The sequence below is a fragment of the Hemicordylus capensis genome, chromosome 4 (genome assembly GCF_027244095.1).
Source record: "Hemicordylus capensis ecotype Gifberg chromosome 4, rHemCap1.1.pri, whole genome shotgun sequence".
In the NCBI taxonomy this organism is placed as follows: Eukaryota; Metazoa; Chordata; class Lepidosauria; order Squamata; family Cordylidae; genus Hemicordylus; species Hemicordylus capensis.
In genome coordinates, this window is record NC_069660.1 from 29,102,573 (window position 1) to 29,121,973 (window position 19,401).

The window sequence follows — 19,401 nt, forward strand, 5'->3', positions numbered from 1 at the left end:
CTCACACATCAAGCCTCCCATTCATATGCAACCAGGGTGGACTCTGCTTAGCTAAGAGGACATCATGCTTGCTACCACAAGACCAGCTCTCCTCTCCTATGAGAACAAGCCCAGTTAGTTTATTAGATTCTTCCAAGGATGGAGCTCTTGTTCTGCCCTCGTAAGCCTGCAGGACCCATCAGCCAGCAACAACATATAGTATATCTGATAGTATAGCTTTCCATTGGTTACTGGAGAAGGAGCCACTGGTTACCAAATTTTCAGCTTGGTCACCCAATACTTGTGTGTTCCATAGCTTCTCGCAGGTAAAAGCAAGAATGATCTGTAATCAATTTGAGCTCAGTCTTATAAAATTCTACGATGGCAAATACATGCCTAAAACTGGATTCAAGGGGTTTGACAGTGCAGTGACACCCCTTATAACATCATGCCAGTGTTGCTAACCAATCCATGATGCCATGGCACTGGAACAACATGATGAGTCAATGCTATTATGCTGCAATGGTTATCATCACTAGATGTGGCATAATGGTGATTGACAGATTATAGAGCGAGGCCGTACCAGGGCCATGATTGAATGTGCCCAACACCGGGCGGCAGGAGCCGGCAATGACCCAGGTGGGGTGTCATCTGAGGTGGACACCAATACGTCAGCTGCTCAGGAAGAACCTAAGGGTGCTTGTCCCCGCCAGGGAGCTCGGCACGCTGGAGCCCGCGAGCTTAGCAAGCTCTACTCTCCTGGTGAGTGTGCACCATAGAATAATAGGATTTTAGACTTGGGAGGAACCTTGGAGGTCAACTAGGACAACTGACTGCTCAGTGCAGGAAGCTGCTACAGCTTCCCTGTGAGATGGCTATCTGAACTCTGATTGAAAACCTCCAGTGAAGGAGCGCATACCACTGCCTGAGGCTGGGTGTTCCACTGTTGAACGGCTCTTAGGACTAGGCAATTCTTCCTAATATCTAGCCTGAATCTGCTTCCTTGTAATTTCAAGCAACTGGTTCTAGTCCTCCTGTACTCAGCAACAATAAAGAACAGGTTCACTTCTTTTCAAAAGCGATTATATCTTGCAGCACTTCAGATATTTTAAGTTGGCAGTCTTCTCTACTCCAGACTAAACACGCCCAGCTCCTTCAAGCATTCATTGTAGGACTTGGTTTCCATACCCCTCACCACCTTTTTTACCTTCCTCTGACCCAGTTTATCAATGTCCTTTTTAAAATGAGGGGCCCAGCTGCCCAGAATTGGACAGAGTATTCCCAGTGAAACTGGACCAGCAGAGAGTAGAGTGGAATGATTACTTCTCGTGACCTGGACACCACGCCTCTGGAATGAGCTTCGCTGCAATTTGGACTTCAGTTCTCCAGCCAATTAAAGGGCTGCACCACACATTATGGTTCTTATATCAATGTGAGTCTAAGATAAGAACACAGGAAGCTGCCTCATGCCGAGTCAGACCATTGCCCATCAAATTCAATATTGTCTTCACTGACTGGCAGCAGCTCTCCAAGGTTACAGGCAGGAATATCTCCCAGCCATACCTGGAGAAGAGACGCTAGGGTTTGGACCTGGGAACTGTACACTGCCACTGAGTTATGGCCCCAACCCCTAAGGGGAATATCTTACAGCAGACAGCGCTTACATGTAGTCACCCATTCAAATGCAAACTAGGGCAGACCCAGCTTAGCAAAGGGGACCATTCATGCTTGCTACCACAAGACCAGCTCTCCTCCCCATTTCATCAAAGATGTTCGATGTATAAGCCCTACATTAAGGCCTCAAATTTATTCACACTTAGAAGGAAGTCCAATTACACACAATATGTTCAGGTCACCAAGCACAGCCTGCTTCAGATGTTTTGAGTGCCCTAGGCCAGGTGCAGAGGGAGGCCAAGTGTGGCCCAGGTGCAGCGCACTGCCGTGGCCCCCCTAGCCATGCCCCATACATCATGTCAGCATCTGACGTCAGACCAAGGGGGTGTGGTTTGCTTGCAAATGGGGCGGCACCCACGTTCCTGAGTAAAATCTGACCAGCGCCGCGTCCGCAGAGTGTCCAAAGTGACTTTCCCTGCCACATTTTACTCGCAAACGGGGCACGTGGCCCTGTTAGCAAGCAAAGCACACGCAACGTCTGACGTTGGGGGTGTGGCTGGGGCACGAGGTGCAGCTCCTGAAGTGAAGCAGCCTGTGTTATTCAGACTCATTTACACTATGGTGGCTCCACCAGTACCCTGGGCACTCACAGTTACGGCAGAGAGGAAGTTCCATCACTTCACTGTCAATAAGCCCTTCACGTCAACAATCGCGGTTATGGCGCCGTTCCTTTGAAGGGGGCAACACCGTAAGCATAGTCGCGTCGAATCCATGAGTTGCAACTTGGATCCAATTAGCCTGCAGCTTGCAGATTCACCATGATCATGCTTACAGTGCCACCCCCTTCAGAAAGGCATCATATAACTGTGACAGTTAGTGCAAAGTGATTTACAGCAGCACGGTGTAATCTCCTCCTCCCCACATTTGCTAGCTGTAACCATGAGCGCTTGGTGCGCTCCTAACATCTGAAAGGGCTCTTAAGTTCAGGCTACAAGAAACACAAAAAAATTGATAGGGACATAATAAAAGCAGGATGTGACAACCTATATATTGTTCTAAAGATCTTTTTGGCCACTATAGAGTGGCCTGGTACCACTCCACATGCTTAATTAATTGGGGATGGGACTGTAGGTAATGGTGGTGCATCTGCTTTACATACATAAAGTCCCAGGTTCAATCCCTGGCAGACAGGACTGAGAAAGACTTGTGCTTGAAAACCTAAAAGGACCAAAGTGGTATATGAAGATTCTAAATAACAACAGTAATACAAAAGGGATGGCCTCAGTGTTCCCTCTTAAAAGGGATTCCCAGATGTTGTTGACTACTATTCCCAGAATCCCCAGCTAAAGGCCACTGCAGCTGGGGATGCTGGGAGTTGTAGTCAACGACATCTGGGAATCCCTGTTAGAGCGAACAGTGGATGGCACGACTACTTTCTAGTCTAGAACATGTGTTTAGAATGGCAGCCAAAGGCCACTGCTCCTTCTTTTTGGTTTTGCTGTGCCTGACTAATGCAGTTGCTCTCTCTCAGAACTGGCAGCGCAGGATTTGGCCCAGCTTCCATTCAAACGCCCCAAGGCCTCTTGGCATGCCATAGGAGTTAAGCTGGTTAAACTATGTCAAATCTAAGAAAAAAAGGACAAAGAAAATAGAAAGAATCAAGTTTTGTTTTTGCTTGGCAAACATGCCACAGAAAACTAATAACCTAACAAAAACAGTTATCTTGCATTAAGCCCATTTGCATCAGAAATGTCATGGAACAAAAATACATTAGGCAAACCTTGAAATTTTAAAATTAAATTTAAACTTAAAATTTAGTCTTTTTTTTTTAAGAGGCTCCGCATAAGTGAGACCCTGCGCTGCATTTTCTCAGCCTGCAGGTCAGTCCGGCCACACCTTCCTCCCGTCTCGCCTAGGAGACCGCCGCCAGAGGCAGCTCCACCGCGCTCCCTTCTCCTCCTCTGAGTCCTCCATCCGCCAGAAGTGGGCGGACCCTGAAGCCGCCGAACCAGAAAAGTTCGGCCCACACGCTCTGCCGCCATTGGCAGAGGCGTAACGTTCGCCGGCTACCACAGGCCGGCGGCTCTGCGCGCGGGGCGCGCGGATTGGCTGCCTCCGCCCTCGAGGGGCGTGGCCCGGCCTGCCGACTCTGCCCTCGCGCGGCTGTGCGAGGGGCGGCGAGTCGCAAGCGCCGGCTGGCTGGCCCTGGGGCGCGTTTGCTCGGAGATGTTGCTCCCGCCGCCGCCCTCCTCGCTGGCTCAAGCGCTGGCGCCAGGCGGCTCCCCCGGCACTGGGGCGCGAGCGGCGGGCCCGGAGCTCCAAGACGAGGCCGGGCTTCGAGAGCAGCAGTCGGGTGAAGAGGCGGGGCGAAGCCGGGCCGCGGGGGTTATGGCCGAGCGCGCCCAGCGCCGGGCGGCAGGAGCCGGCAGCGGCCCGCGCGGGGCGTCGGCGTTGCCGCCTGAGGCGGAGGCCGCTGCGTCAGCTGCTCAGGAAGAACCCGAGGGCGCTTGTCCCCGCTGGGGAGCGCAGCACGCCGGAGCCCGCGAGCTTGCCGAGCTTTATTCCCCCGGTGAGTGTGGTGGCTTTCCGCCTCGGTATGGAGCGGCTGGTCTGAGATGGAGACTTCAGCTCCTGGCCGGCGAGTTAAAGGGCCGCTTCTCGCGTCGCGGTTCTCCTTTGCGATGTGCGCGCCCCGAAGCCCGGAGTGTGGCCTGGTTCGCACGTGCCTGCTGCTCATCATTCGCTCTCTGCCCTTGATCATTGCACGCTTCATGCGCGGTTGCTGAATGTGTGAACTGGACGCGAGGAAAGTCCTCCCTTCCGTGGGATTGTGCCTGTGCGGGCAAGTTTGAACTTCGAGATTCTTTCTCTGGAGACTAGCCAAAGCTTTGTGTTAGATTCAAAAAGGCTTTTGATGATCGGGGCAAGTGTTCCCTCTAAGATGTGTGCGCGCTCGCATGTTGTGTTTTATGTCTGCTCAGTTAATTTTCGATCCTACTCAGGTTGAGTCAGGAAGGCCCCACTCTGAATGTACGCACGCACACACTACCTTGGTGCTGCCTCCCAGAACAAAACTCATTCTGCACACAGATGAGAAATTACAGAGAACACTCAGGACTAGAGTAGAACAATCACGGTCCCAAGCCCTTGGGATAGGGTGGGCTACAGAGCCAAATTAATCGTGCTGTTCTACCTCTTTTCTCTGAAAAGGAATACTAAAGTAATATTCTTCCCAGCACCCTCCCCAAAAACCGCTTTCACTGATGTTTACAGCAGAAATGGGATTTCTAGTTCACTTTATGTTAGCACCTGAAGTACAGCAACATGCGAGTGCTCTTGCATGTGGGAAAACGCCCATGTGAACTGCTCCTCCTATTGGTATAGTGATTTTGGCTGTTTCCTCATTACTGTATGGGGAATAGTAGTAGTTCGTTCTTGGTGAATGAGCCGTGGGATCTCATTTCTGGGACATATGCAAATAAGGCTTAAGCTCCCCACTTCATATGAGAACAAAGGGAAGCCCACAGTTTGTCTCTTTCATTGTAGGATAACAGTTAGTGTTAAGAAATAGTGGATGTGTTGCCCATCTCCTTTCTTGGGGAGAAGAGTGCCATGTTCAGATTATGGTGATGTCTTCAGTTCTCGTATCTCATTGTATGTAGGTCTAGACTGCCTTTTCTAATTCTCTGTTCTCCACCCAATGAGAGTTGGTCTTGTGGTAGCAAGCATGACTTGTCCTCTTAGCTAAGCAGGGTCTGCCCTGGTTGCATCTGAATGGGAGACTTGATGTGTGAGCACTGCAAGATATATTCCCCTCAGGGGATGGAACTGCTCTGGGAAGAGCAGAAGGTTCCAAGTTCCCTCCCTGGCTTCTCCAAGATAGGGCTGAGAGAGATTCCTGCCTGCAACCTTGGAGAAGCTGCTGCCAGTCTGTGAAGACAATACAGAGCTAGATAAACCAATGGTCTGACTCAGTATATGGCAGTTTCCTATGTTCCTGTGTTCCTAATGATGTGAAGTCTCAAGCTTTGTTCCTTAAAATCGTAATGCTGGAAATACGTAATTGTCTCATGCATGTGAATAAGGAGGTATGGCATTCCTTCTGAGGTTGGGGGTGATGAGCTGTTTGAACCCTTTTTCTTTGTGAAGGGGAAGTAAGGATGTGACTTGAGCTTAGGATGTGATTTTTTAAAGGGTATGTCATAAGGGGTTTGTGTAAATGGAAAGTTCTGAAAGTTCATTATGGGATTGAGAACAGTTCTGGAAAGAGACACAATAGAATGCTTCTGAGAAGTTCTTCCAGCTGTGTGTGTTTATGCTTATCCACAAGCAGGTTCTGCAAGGCTTGGAAAATGTTCAGTGACCCACCTAACTGTGTGGGCTAGCTATCACTTGGGCTTTCCCACAGGACGAGGGTGTAGATTCTGTGGAGATTTACCCATGATTTGGAGAAGCTCAGATTTTCCCCTGCAGCTTGGCAGCTTTGTTGGCATATTATGTTTAAGAAATAGAAAATGGGAAATTTCCGGGGCGGGAGCTAAACTTGCAAGTCTTATGAGTTTGTAGTCTGAGTCATTTCATACTACAGCCTAGGGGAAGGCTAGTCTTGGGCAGCCTAACTCTGAGAATCCAAGTCCCTCCTTCATTCAGGAAATGGCACGTACTTCCTTCTGTGACTTTCCTGTCTCATGTGACTGTGGCTTATAAGTGTGCTTTTTAGGTCACTTTTTTGCTGCACTGAAAGACAAAACCCTACCCATCCCAGACTCCAGTGAATGAGGCCTTCGGATGCCAAGTGTCCGTGTATGCAGTTGCAGTGCAAACTGATCTGTTTGATTTAATTCTTTTTGTCAGCCTGTCTTGCTGCTGCTGACTGGAGAGCTGGCATCTCTTCAGCGTATTAGAAACAAGGTCTGGGTGTTGATCTTTAGTGTTTATATTTCAGATGTTTTTGCCTGTGTAGTCTTGATCATATTCTGAAAGACCTGGCATCTTGTGCTGGGCTGCTTAGACCAACAGTGCAAATAAGTTCACAAAAGCCATTAGCCCACCTCGGGTGTGTGTTACTTGTGGCACATAGATGGCTTGAAAGAGCCAACTCCTGAAATGTGCAAGCGTTTCCCCTCTGAGTTACTAGGAGGAGTTGACTTGCTCTTATCCTGTGAGTGATTTCTTGCAAGTCTGCTTCAAGCATCCGTGGATTATTTCCACATTTTAGTTGCATGCACAGGGCTGTTCTGAACTCAGAATATGGATTTTTGTGTGCCATTGGGATTTTTAAAAATGTTAATGCAGTGTTGTAAAGGGCATTTCTGGCTACTCTGATTCTCCTTCCGTAATCTTAGTACCCAAAAAATAGCTGGCATTGCTCCTATTTTGCAGTTGATGAAGGCACAGCAAGACGCTTTGTTCAAGGTCATACCATGAATTGGAATCCTCTCTCTTTCCTAATGTGGCTGTTTCCTTAATCAGAACTTTGTGTGGAAAAGACTTAAAATAAGGCTTAAAATAAGCAAACTGGAGCCTCCTGGGTTGAATCCAGTCTTCTGAGGGGGTGCTGCCTTCCCCTTTTTTGCTAACCTAGAGGCAAGAGGAATGTGAAGGTCGTGAGTTTTTTTATCATGAACTGTCACCAGGCCACTTTGAGGTGTGTGAGTTGAGTCCTTGATGCTCAGCCCCTTACTCTATTCACTCTCTAAAAATCTAACTGTTAATCGGAGCATATGAAGCTGTCAAAAAAAGCTTTATCCATGTTTCTGTATTTTAAGCACTTCCATTGTCAGTGAGTGCCAGTATGGCCTAGTGAGTAATTTGGGATTTGGATCTGGGGGTCCTGGATTCAAATTCCTGCTTAACTGTGAGTGATTAATTCCCAGAGTGAGTGATCTGTTGCACACCACAGGTTCGAAACTTGCATCTACGAAAATCAATTAGAAGCAACCTGTCTATATCATATACTGTTTTCCCCATCTAACATAAAGTGTTTGCAAATTAAATACACTACTACTTGTAATGCCATACCAGTGGTTCTCAAACAGTGGGGCTGGCTTCCCATGGGCATGGGTGTAAAACTCCTGGGAGTTGACCTTGGCCCCCTCAGACTGTGTACCTGTTCCTTCTGGGGAAGTGTGACCCCATCCAGAACGGGAAGATCTAAATCATCTCCCAAGTTCTGACCCCGCACAATAAGTACCTCAATCTTATCTGGATTCAATCTCAGTTTTTTACCTCTCATCCAGCCCATCACTGCCTCCTGGCAGGCTTCTAGGGAGGTTATGCCTTCTCCTGATGATGATGACATGGAGAAATAGATTTGGCTGTTATCAGCATACTGATAACACCCTGCACCAAATCTCCTGATGATGAGGAGGGTGGGACACCATACCGAAGTTCAGATTTTGAAGAACAACAGTCCCTGAGATACACCATCTGGAATCTGCCCGAAAGATAGGAGTGGAACCACCACAAAGCAGTGCCTCCCACCCCCAACCCCCTCAGACGCTCCAGAAGGATACTATGGTTGATAGTATCGAAAGCCGCCGAGAGGTCCAAAAGGAGCAACAGAGTCACACTTCCTCTGTCCATTCCCAATTGGAGATCATCCATCAGGCCAACCAAGGCAGTCTGCACCCCATAGCCCACTCGAAAGCTGGTCTGAAACAGGTCTAGATAATCAGTTTCATCCAAGACTGCCTGGAGTTGGGAGGCCACCTCCCTCTCAATTTCCTTGCCCAACCACAGAAGGTTGGAGACAGGCCTATAGTTGCTCAACTCTGAGGAATCCAGGGCAGGCTTCTTAAGAAGTGGTCTAATAATTGCCTCCTTAAGACAAGGAGGCATCCTGCCCTCCCTCAGAGAAGCATTTATGATCTCTACCAGGCATTCTACAACATCGTCCCTGCCAGATAGTATTTGCCAGGTCAGGCAAAGGTCAAGAGAATAGGTGGTAGACTGCATCATTCCAAGCAGCTTGTCCACATCCTCATGAGTCACAAACTGAAACTGATCCAGCCTAACCACATAAGAGGAGTTGCTGGACACCTCCGTTTCAGACACTGCAGTAATTGTGGGGTCTAAATCCAAGTCAGCCCGAATACGAGAGATTTACCAGAATACCTGCTGGTATGTTTCCCAGACTATGGGAAACACCTAGATTGGGCAGAAGTGGTATAGGAAGATGCTGAAAGGCATCATCTCATCCTGGGCAGGAGGTGGCAATGGTAAACCCCTCCTGTATTTTACAAAGGACAACCACAGGGCTCTGTGGTCGCCAGCAGTCGACACCGACTTGACAGTACACTTTACCTTTACTGCCACTTGAATGCTCAATACTGAAGTCAAAGCATGTGAGAAACTACCAACACATCAAACCTGACTATTCCAGTACTTGGAATTTTTATAGAAGGATGCAGCAATATTCTTGCTTTAAAATGTGTTCTATTTTAGCATAACTTTGCTATTTGTTTGAAATATTTCTTGGTCCCATAAGTAGGAGCTCTGTTTCTTTGTCTTTTGTATGTGAAAATTAATCGTTAATGTTAATCGGTGAACTCACAATATTTGTAAAGGGAATCTGTAGGTGGATGCTAAGCAGGGTGGATTTGATTTAAATCAGACTGATTTAAATCACGATTTAAATCACTAGCAGGGTGGATAAAAATTTAAAAAATCCGATTTAAATCAAAAAAATCCAATTTAAATCAAAAAATCAGATTTTTTTGATTTAAATCGGATTTTTTAAATTTTTATCCACCCTGCTAGTGATTTAAATCGTGATTTAAATCAGTTTGATTTAAATCAAATCTACCCTGATGCTAAGCATATACAGGTGAAACTTGGAAAATTAGAATATCGTGCAAAAGTCCATTAATTTCAGTAATGCAAATTAAAAGGTGAAACTGATATATGAGACAGACGCATTACATGCAAAGCGAGATAAGTCAAGCCTTAATTTGTTATAATTGTGATGATCATGGCGTACAGCTTATGAAAACCCCAAATCCACAATCCCAGAAAATTAGAATATTACATGGAACCAAGAAGACAAGGATTGTAGAATAGAACAATATCGGAACTCTGAAAAGTATAAGCATGCATATGTATTCAGTACTTGGTTTGGGCCCCTTTTGCAGCAATTACTGCCTCAATGCGGCGTGGCATGGATGCTATCAGCCTGTGGCACTGATGAGGTATTATGGAAGACCAGGATGCTTCATTAGCGGCCTTCAGCAATTCTGCATTGTTTGGTCTCATGTCTCTCATCCTTCTCTTGGCAATGCCCCATAGATTCTCTATGGGGTCAGGTCAGGCGAGTTTGCTGGCCAATCAAGCACAGTACACTGTATACTTTTCAGAGGTCCGATATTGTTCTATTCTACAATCCTTGTCTTCTTGGTTCCATGTAATATTCTAATTTTCTGAGATTGTGGATTTGGGGTTTTCATGAGCTGTACACCATGATCATCACAATTATAACAAATTAAGGCTTATCTCGCTTTGCATGTAATGTGTCTGTCTCATATATCAGTTTCACCTTTTAATTTGCATTACTGAAATTAATGGACTTTTGCACGATATTCTAATTTTCCGAGTTTCACCTGTAAGCCTGGTCTTCACAACATAGGAAGCTGTCATATACTGAGTCAGACCATTGGTCTATCTAGCTCAATATTGTCTTCACAGACTTGCAACAGCTTCTCCAAGGTTGCAGGCAGGAATCTCTCTTAGCCCTATCTTGGAGAAGCCAGAGAGGGAACTTTAAACCTTATGATCTCTGGTTTGCAACTCCGAGGTGTTTGGTGAGCCTTTTCCCAGGCAAAAATGAGAGACTTATCAAGGCCTTGGTGGTCTTTGTTAGCTTTGTGGATCAAAAGGCTTAGTGCAAGTGCAGTGAATGGATTAAGCTAGGTTTCACAGTATAAAGTCCTAGAGCTACACTATTTTGATTGGATGTGCAGAGCTGGTAAGTTCATAAGTGGATATAGATGTCAGTCTTTCACTCCCTGTTGAAAAGAATCCTTGCAGCAACATAATCTTTGGTGTTTATTGCTGATGCTGAAGATCACGCACCAGCTAACTGTCCTAATTTAGGCACTTTCCACTTAAGTCGATTCTTGCCTATATGAACATAATTGGGAATTGACTTGAATTGCTTGTACCAGGGTTGACTTCTCAGAATCCTTAATTCTGCAGAATCCTAGGCTTTGACTTTAAATGGCAAGGCTGTCTTCACAAGTCCTTCACATGGTCTCCCTTGGGAGTCTTATGTAGGTGTTTTCTTCTTCATACTCTTAATTGTTCCTTGTGGACTTGAGCATTTAGCTCATCTATTTAGGGTGCAGTCACTCCTCTGCAGAATGAGGGTGTTAATTAAGTTATTTGGATACCATAGAGGCTGCCTTAGAGCTGTAGCCATATTGTGGCCATATGCTTTTTTGAAAACCTGCTCTTGTATCAGTCTTGGAATCAGTTTTAATCTATCATGACCACTGTGGGTTTTCTTTGCAAACTGTCTTGATGTCCATGACATTCTTCTCTTGATGGCTGTATTTCTGTTCTTTCTTGGTTCATTGTAGATAACTTACGGTATTTAAAAAATCAACAGCAGAGCAGTCCATTCATTGCCTGTGTGTTTATGTTGAGGGGAATAGAAACATCCAATTAACAGTAGATGGTTGTGCAGGGTGAGCTAGTTCTCCATGTGAACAGAGTTGGACAAAATGTATACTTTTCAGTATTTCAAATAAGAATATGTAATGCTTCACTTGTTACGAGGGGGATTTGGGGGTGCTTCCCACTCCGGGTTCTGTGGGTGCGGTTATAAAGCAGGCAGTTCATCCCAAGACAATAGCAGACACAAAAGGGATCCAGTACATTTTATTGATTAGAGTGAGGCTTTAATGGTATGGACATGTGGGGTGTCCCCACATGATACAGAATATTTAAGATTAAATACGTGTCTGAGCACTATTGCTTAACCTTCACTTTTAATTACCTGGATATTCAAATGGCTGTCTAAAGAGACATGCTGACTATAGATGTGTTATACTATATGTGTTGGAGAAAGGAGAGTAAAGGGGTGGGGGGCAAGGAGAAAAAGTTAATACAGAGAACCATAAGTAAATTGGGGAGTGAAAGACTTGGAACCCAGACAAGTTGGGGTCAATCCAGAGACCGGAGGAAAAGAGTAGGGTAACTATGAAGACAATAGTGGGGAGACAGGACAGCATAGGTCAAGCTAGAGAACCACATGGGGGAGCAGACCAGGGCTACCTCAAATAGAGCCAGGGAGCCAAGGCAGACTGTGCCCACCTGGACTTCCAGAGGACCAGTGGAGCAACCTTGAAGGGGAGAAGCAGTGAGAGATTGACAGAGGAAATGACAACAAAGGGTTAATGGAAACAACGGGAGATGGAGACAGAGCAGACTAACTGACATTTTGGGAAGACCTGGCAGCTCAACCCTTTGGTGCAGGGTGTGTGGATGCATTAGGGGAGAAAAAAGCAGGCAGTCGGACACTAAGACAGCAGCATGTAAGCCTCGGCTGTGACTTGGCTTTATGGCCACAGACTGGGGGCATGTAAGTGGAGTGGAAGTGATGGTTTGGGGGCTGAGGTGTCCCAGAGAGAGATATTCCCTGATTTGCTAGGTGAGCACCATGAGTGGAATGGTTTCAAGAGTGACTATACAGGGGTCTCTGTTCTATTGAGAGCCTTTTACAGATCCCCAAATGAACAGGAAACCAATGCTATGCCTTCCTCTATGTTTCACTCCCTAGGTTACTTCTTTGCCTTAGTGTAAACCAGGCCTGCTCAACTTTGCCCCTTCCAGCTGTTTTTGGACAACTCCTCCTATAATCCCCATCCACAGTGGTCAGTAGCCAGGGATTATGGGAGTTGTAGGCCAACATCTGCAGGAGGGCTGAAGTTGAACAGCCCTGGTGTAAACACAGTTTCTTCTGGACAGGGTGGATTTGATTTAAATCAAACTGATTTAAATCACGATTTAAATCACTAGCAGGATGGATAAAAATCAATGATTTTTTTTTTTTTAATCTGATTTAAATAAAAAAATCCGATTTTTTTGATTTTTTTTAAAAAATCATTAATTTTTATCCACCCTGCTAGTGATTTAAATCGTGATTTAAATCAGTTTGATTTAAATCAAATCCACCCTGCTTCTGGACCATAGTATATGTGCGCACTAACTACACCATCCCAGACACCACATGTAGGGGTGTTCAGACAGTCCAAAAATAGGCCTCCATAACACAACTGTTTCAAATATCAAATGAAAACATTTTAATGAGGAAGCATGTCAAACAAATGCTTCTACATAGATCTAGATTGTAGCTTTCCAACAAAATATTATATTAAATGTATTTATTCACTGGTGGGGTTAGTGTTGGGTCTTAATACCGGGTCACCTTGGACCCTTAATGCTGGGTCAGTTTGCATACATGTAACAACCTCTACTAAGGTTGTTTTATAGTTCTTGCAAGATCTTAAAAATAAGACACAAGACATATTAAGCTAATTTTAATTTTTATGTGACCAATACTTAATTTGATCTCTTACAGATGCGTCACTACAAATTCAGGAATGATGTAAATATTTTTTAAAGCCCTAAAGCATTGTATCACCCCACCCCCCAGCTAGTGCAAAATAAACAGGGAGAAAAAATGTTCTGTGCTTTTGATTTTATTAATTTGATTGAATAAAATTGTGTTTTGTTACAGGGAAAAGGCTGCAAGAGTGGATCAGTGTCATCTTGTGTTTTTCTCTGATGTCTTTCAACTTTTACAATCTCCTCTTCTGCTTGAGACTGGAGCATGCATTCTCAATTATTGTTGGGATATGTAAGTATGAGCTAGCTACTACAATACAGTAAGCAATGCTTTCTATCATTATGGAAGTTGAAAGCAAAGTGCTGTTATAAACATGTACACTCAAGGTTGACTCAGCCTTCCATCCTTCCGAGGTCGGTAAAATGAGTACCCAGAATGTTGGGGGCAATATGCTAAATCATTGTAAACCGCTTAGAGAGCTCCGGCTATAAAGCGGTATATAAATGTAAGTGCTATTGCTATTTCTATTGCTACAGAATAGTTTATACCATAATTTGAGGGTGTATATATTATCTGCAGTTTATATAATGATTCTTTTCCAAACTTTTTTCCTCTTTCAGAAGTCTGTTTCATATAAGCAAAAATTGTGCATTAGACTTAAGTGTACTATCTGTTTGAGCAAGAATCCTCTATATTTTGTAACTTAAATACCAACATTAGCAAATAGTATTGTGGAGATTAAGGTGGCAGCCCAGGCATTTGAAACTTGTGCTATTGCCTGTATCCTGCACAGTATTAACCAGCACAGAAAAGACTTACAAGTGAATAATCATGACATTTGAGTCTGTTAGTTTGTCTAAGGAACATCTGGCTGGAATAGTAAGGGAGCACATATAAGTATCTGCCAATTTTTGTTAGCTATTGCTCTTTACTTGTTGTCCAGAGAAGCTGGAACTGAATTGGGTTTACCATGAGGACTCTTCAAATATACAAGCTGGATGCCACTATCTCTTGCTTACATTCTTGTCTCATCACTGAAACAAGGATCTGTAGAGATGTTTGGATTATCAACATACCTGGTTAATGGACGGCCATGATTTCTAATAAAAATATTAATCAGATTTTTAGTCTTTCTTGTGTTGAAACACCTTCTGCAGTTATTCTACCTATGTTTGAGCAGTAGATGCTTCAAGTGCAATAACATAATCAGGTTAAGGGGGGAAAGTGGCTATCTTATGTTAAGTGTCTAGTGCCCAAGTGCTTTGGATCATTTGATAAAAGCACATCTACTCTGTAACCTCCTGCATGCCAGGCTGCCAGGCCCTTCCAAATGGCTGCGTTCCAAAGTGCATTGTGTTTCTCTGATTGGTGAACACGGCAGTCACTGTAGATAACTGAGCAAAATGTTTCTCATGTTACTGCTCATGTAAACGGCACTGGCATGAGGGCAGTTGAAGCCTGGAAGGTTGCTTGAAAAATAGGGAGCAATGTAATTGAAAATTTTCTTGGAGAAAATAGAGCCAGCGTGGTGTAGTGGTTAGAGTGCTGGACTAGGACCAGGGAGACCTGAGTTCAAATCCCCATTCAGCCATGAAACTAGCTGGGTGACTCTGGGCCAGTCACTTCTCTCTCAGCCTAACCTACTTCACAGGGTTGTTGTGAAAGAGAAACTGAAGTATGTAGTACACCGCTCTGGGCTCTTTGGAGGAAGAGCAGGATATAAATGTAAAAATAATAATAATAATATTCACTCCACCACTTGGATACCATAGAGGCTGCCTTAGAACTGTAGCCATATTGTGACCTTAAGCTTTTTTGAAAACCTGCTGTTGTCAGTCTTATAATCAATTTGGTGTTATGACCACTGTAGTTCTTTCTCAAACTGCCTCAGTGTTCATAAATTACTTTCTTGATAGTTGTATTCTGTTCTAAGTTCATTGTAGATAACTTACTTAATCAGCAACAGCAGCAGAGCTGTCCATTGCTTGTGTTATAATATAGGATAAGAGTTACTCAGATTTGTGAAGTAGTAATTTGCGAAAAATTTCCATTTTGAAAGTTCTTTGACCCCAGAGAGAGATAGGATTCAAACGGAAGTTTTAAATGTACTTACTAAGGAGAACCTTATTGAACACACCTAGTTAAAAGTAAATGTGCATAAGATTGTGCTATTAGAATAGCTCAGCTGACTGCTTTAATTGGACCTGCTATGCAAATTTGGGTAGCAGCTTTTGAATGCCTGCCTCATGAATTCTGTGTTGTCTAGAAACCTGCTGTTTTATCGGCACCTGACCCAACAAAAGATGTCTTCCTGCGAACTGGCATTTAAATTTTGATTGAATTCTGAGCAAGTGAATGTAAACTGCCAGATTCTATTGGGAAAACATTGAGTGGCCCTTAATAGCTTCATAGATCCTGTGTTTATAATGAAATGTACTTTGAAGTTCTATATTGAGATCTGCCTTGCACACCAAACAACCTTCTGAGTTGTGTTCTGCTTATCAAGTATCTGTTTGTTTAAAATGTCTATATCCTGTGCTTCAGCCTAATGGCTTTTAGCACGGCTAACAATGGGGAAAAACTGCCACAAACAATTCATTACATCATCAAAAAACAAAAGGCAGTGTTGCACAAAGTTAAAACAAAATCTAAAAGCCTTGGGTAAACAAAAATGCCTTCAAATCTGTGCTCTGAAGTATGGTTCTTAAAACTGAATGGTTGACTTGGAAAAATGTCACTGCAGTTAATGCCTTGGATCCACTTATTAGGAGCCAGCCAGGCTTAATGAATTGCACCCAGGCAACCTCACTCATTTCTGTATGGCTCATTCAGAATTTTGCTGGTCAATAAACCTATCTCTCTTCAGAAGCAGCATTTGGTGGCTTGCACTAACAAACCATAAATGAATTGACTGATGCATTATTCTTGGAACTCTAGTGCAGGAGGCTTCTATTTAGAGGTGGCTGAGTACAAGGGCTTTGATAGCTTGTTCAGCAAGATTGTACAAGGGATGAGTTGGCTATATATAGTCATGTGTTTGGATATCCAACTCTTTGGCAAGTGCATTTCCTATCCTTTTTATTGGAAGTATTTGTGGTCTTGAGTTGGCCTTATAGAAATGAAAGCTTCATAAATGAAAGAACCACCTTGGGTTCTTCACTAAGAAGATTCAGCCATTGCCCTGCTAATTATTCACATTAATAGCACTGAGAGCAGGTATTTCTCACTTCAGCAGTGATAAAGACTTAAACTGTTATCAGTGCAGCTAGTAGCAGATAAGGTCCTCAATTTGCTGATTATATTTAAGTAGTAGTAAATGATTAAAGGAGCAGAATTGGGATTCTGTGTAAATACCACTTTCTGGCCTATGGCCGAGTTTCTAAGAAAGCACAATATAAAACTAGTTTCTGTATCTTTTGGTATGGATCCAAAGAAGCAACTAGTTGCTTGCACACACAGAAACTTTGGGCTTTGTTCTTTGGGCAGCATCCCTCCCTCTCCCCAATATATGGAATGACAACCTGTTTTAATAACGGAGAAATTTATATGGAATGATGGTGAGGGAATCTTCCCAAGGGTGAAGGAAAATCTACTGCGTATGTCCAAGTCCTTGCTGTGGCCAGGGAATGTCTTATGGATAACTCGTTAAAATGAGAACCAGCTTGTATAGACAGGGCTCAGGATATCTAGTCATCCACGATGCATGTAAAATGATGCGTGATGTGTGAAAACATATCCTGACAAGTAATATACCAGCATAGCCCGAGGAACCATCTGACAAGTAAATCTATGTATGCCAACTATGCCAGTATTTCTTGATCTCTGTGTGTAGACGTCTTAGTCCCTCTCCGTAAGTCTCCTGAGCAAACATGACTGTGTGCTCTGTTGGCTTGCAGTGAACATATCTGTTCACTGATAGAGAGGAGAGCTGGTCTTGTGGTAGCAAGCATGACTTGTCCCCTTTGCTAAGCAGGGTCTGCCCTTGTTGCCCATAAATGGGAGAATTGATGAGTGAGCACTGTAAGGTATTCTGCGTAGGGGATGGAGCTCCTCTGGGAAGAGCAGAAGGTTCCAAGTTCCCTCCCTGGCAGCATTTCCAAGATAGGGGCTTAGAAAGATTCCTGCCTGCCACCTTGGAGAAGCCGCTGCCAGTCTGTGTAGACAATATTGAGCGAGATGGACCTATGGTCTGACTCATTATATGGCAGCTTGCTCTGTTCCTATATTTTTATGTCCTTATCTATTTACTGTGGGGTTGCTCCAACTCAGGAAAAACAAAATTTTGACAGTACGTAGAGTTTAATCAAGATTATGGGCACCTACCATAAATAGCACTGAAAGGGTTTTTGGTGCACTATGTTATTGCTTGAAGCCCACTGAATATTTGAGTCTTGCAGTGGAATACACAGAAAGAATCTTGGCTTCTAGGTGATTCATTTGATTGCATTTTGAGGACCATTGTTCATTCCCGCTCTGGCACTTAAGATCCCCTGTGTATTTAAAAATAATCTTGCAGAGACGTGTCGTATTGTTGTGGTGTTTTATTTACTTAATGAATTATAGAGGGAACTGATCTTGATCTACTGAGGAATGCATGTTGTCATAACACTTGGCTGCTTTTTGTTTTGAAGTCCAGTGAACGGTGTGTTCAGTGCCCCTTCAGCAGCGCTGAGGTTTTGATATGGAAAGACGATCAGTATGTGCACGTGCTTAATGGTTCATTTTTCAGCTATGAAGCGCAATATGTAGCTTACCAGGGCAGCTGTTCATATTTTTCTGCCTTTGTTGGAAAGTTCAAGGACCAGGGCCAGATGTGCTAGTTGTCTTGCAACAACTTACTTGTTCTGAAAATGATGGAATAAAAAGGTTTTGCACTTATAGTTGTCTTAAAGTGCATATTATTGCACTTTAAGTGATAGCAGCTCAGTGGCTACCAAGAAGTTTTAGTTACCGTCTGTTCAAAATAGTCATTGCTCTATATGTTTCACAGTTACTATCTGTTGCATTCTGCAGGTTTAGATTGCTGTTGGTCACATAAGAAGCCTAAAATATGAATTGCCTTGCACTCCTAAAAATGGACATAAGAGAATGAGTGATCCAGTCTTGTTTCTCTCCATCCCACTACACTTGTGTCTGCATGAGATGTAGGCACTGATGAGCTATGTAGATGCTGAAGTATTAATAGCTGAAAAGGCAGAGGCAGTTTCTTTGCTTTTTTACTGTTGGCTGATTAGAGAAGTGATTCAGGCTCTAGGGGCCAGGATCCCATTCTGCACAAGCTATCAGAAAAGTTGTTGCATCCGGTGTGATATGTTCAGGCTTTGATTAGATTACCTGACACTTGACACCTTCTAATATTCTAGGTTGTGTTACTTGAAGAATTCACTCCTCTGCCCTCTTGCAATGCCGAGGGATTAAATTTAAAATTGGCATCTACAGCTGTGGGCACTGATGGTGTATAGAATAAAGCCTTGGGTCAACTCTTAACGGTGGTGGTTTTAGTCAAGACATAGCAAAAGAGAAATTAAGTATGCATGTAACTTGGCTTGTGGTTAGGGAGTAAACTGGTGGGGGACCTTTGGTAAAACTTCATGGTTGAAATAAGTAAGTGTGTGAATTGGTTTTGGACAACTCTTCACCCCACCTTCTGATCTTGTAAACTACTCTGACAGTACTGTCCACAACTTAAAGGGTCCTATGACAGAAGAATTTAGTCTCCAGGAACGCATATCGGAGGCCACCATCCTCTGGGCCCAGTCTAACTCCCCCACTGTAAGCTTTGAGTTTATCTTTAGTCTGCTTTCTTACTCCCAGCCTGCTGGGAGCTTGTGCCTGTGTGCTTTTCTCTGCTGCCAGCATTTGGGGGCAGCATGAAATCCTTAGCCCTTGCAGGTTGCAGCAGGGAGGGGCAGGCCACCCCAATATTTTCCTATCTCGGAAGTCACCCTACTTGTAAGGATGCATTCTTTCTCCATCTCTGTGGTGTTCTCCCCACCCCTGTCACTCCACCCCACATTTGTCTGCAAGCTAGCTATCCACTTTACTGTGCTACTTTTAAATGCTAAGAAACAGCCGGATTCTCTGGAAGGCAGTTGGAGGAGGATCCCCTTGTTTCTTCCCATCTCCATCTCCCAGTGCAAATGACAGAAGACCTGCTCCTCTCCTAAGCCCACTTCCTGGTTGCCAGAAAAGGATCTGCAGGAAGAGAGGGGACATGGGGCCACCACCAATCATGGCTGGCT

The 19,401-nt window shown here is 44.2% G+C and overlaps 1 protein-coding gene across 2 annotated transcripts in view; it reads left to right on the top strand.

The window, feature by feature from the left end:
• Positions 1 to 554: 554 nt before the first annotated feature.
• PEDS1 (plasmanylethanolamine desaturase 1) overlaps positions 555 to 19,401 on the top strand; it is a 39,174-nt gene continuing 20,327 nt past the window's right edge. The window contains exons 1-2 of one of the 2 annotated variants that reach the window (XM_053246226.1): positions 555 to 741; positions 13,331 to 13,450. In XM_053246226.1, the coding sequence (XP_053102201.1) occupies positions 570 to 741; positions 13,331 to 13,450 (292 nt within the window). In that variant the 5' untranslated portion in view covers positions 555 to 569. Of the gene's footprint in view, positions 742 to 3,696; positions 4,163 to 13,330; positions 13,451 to 19,401 lie in introns of those variants that run through there. The other variant, XM_053246224.1, reaches the window with a different exon arrangement.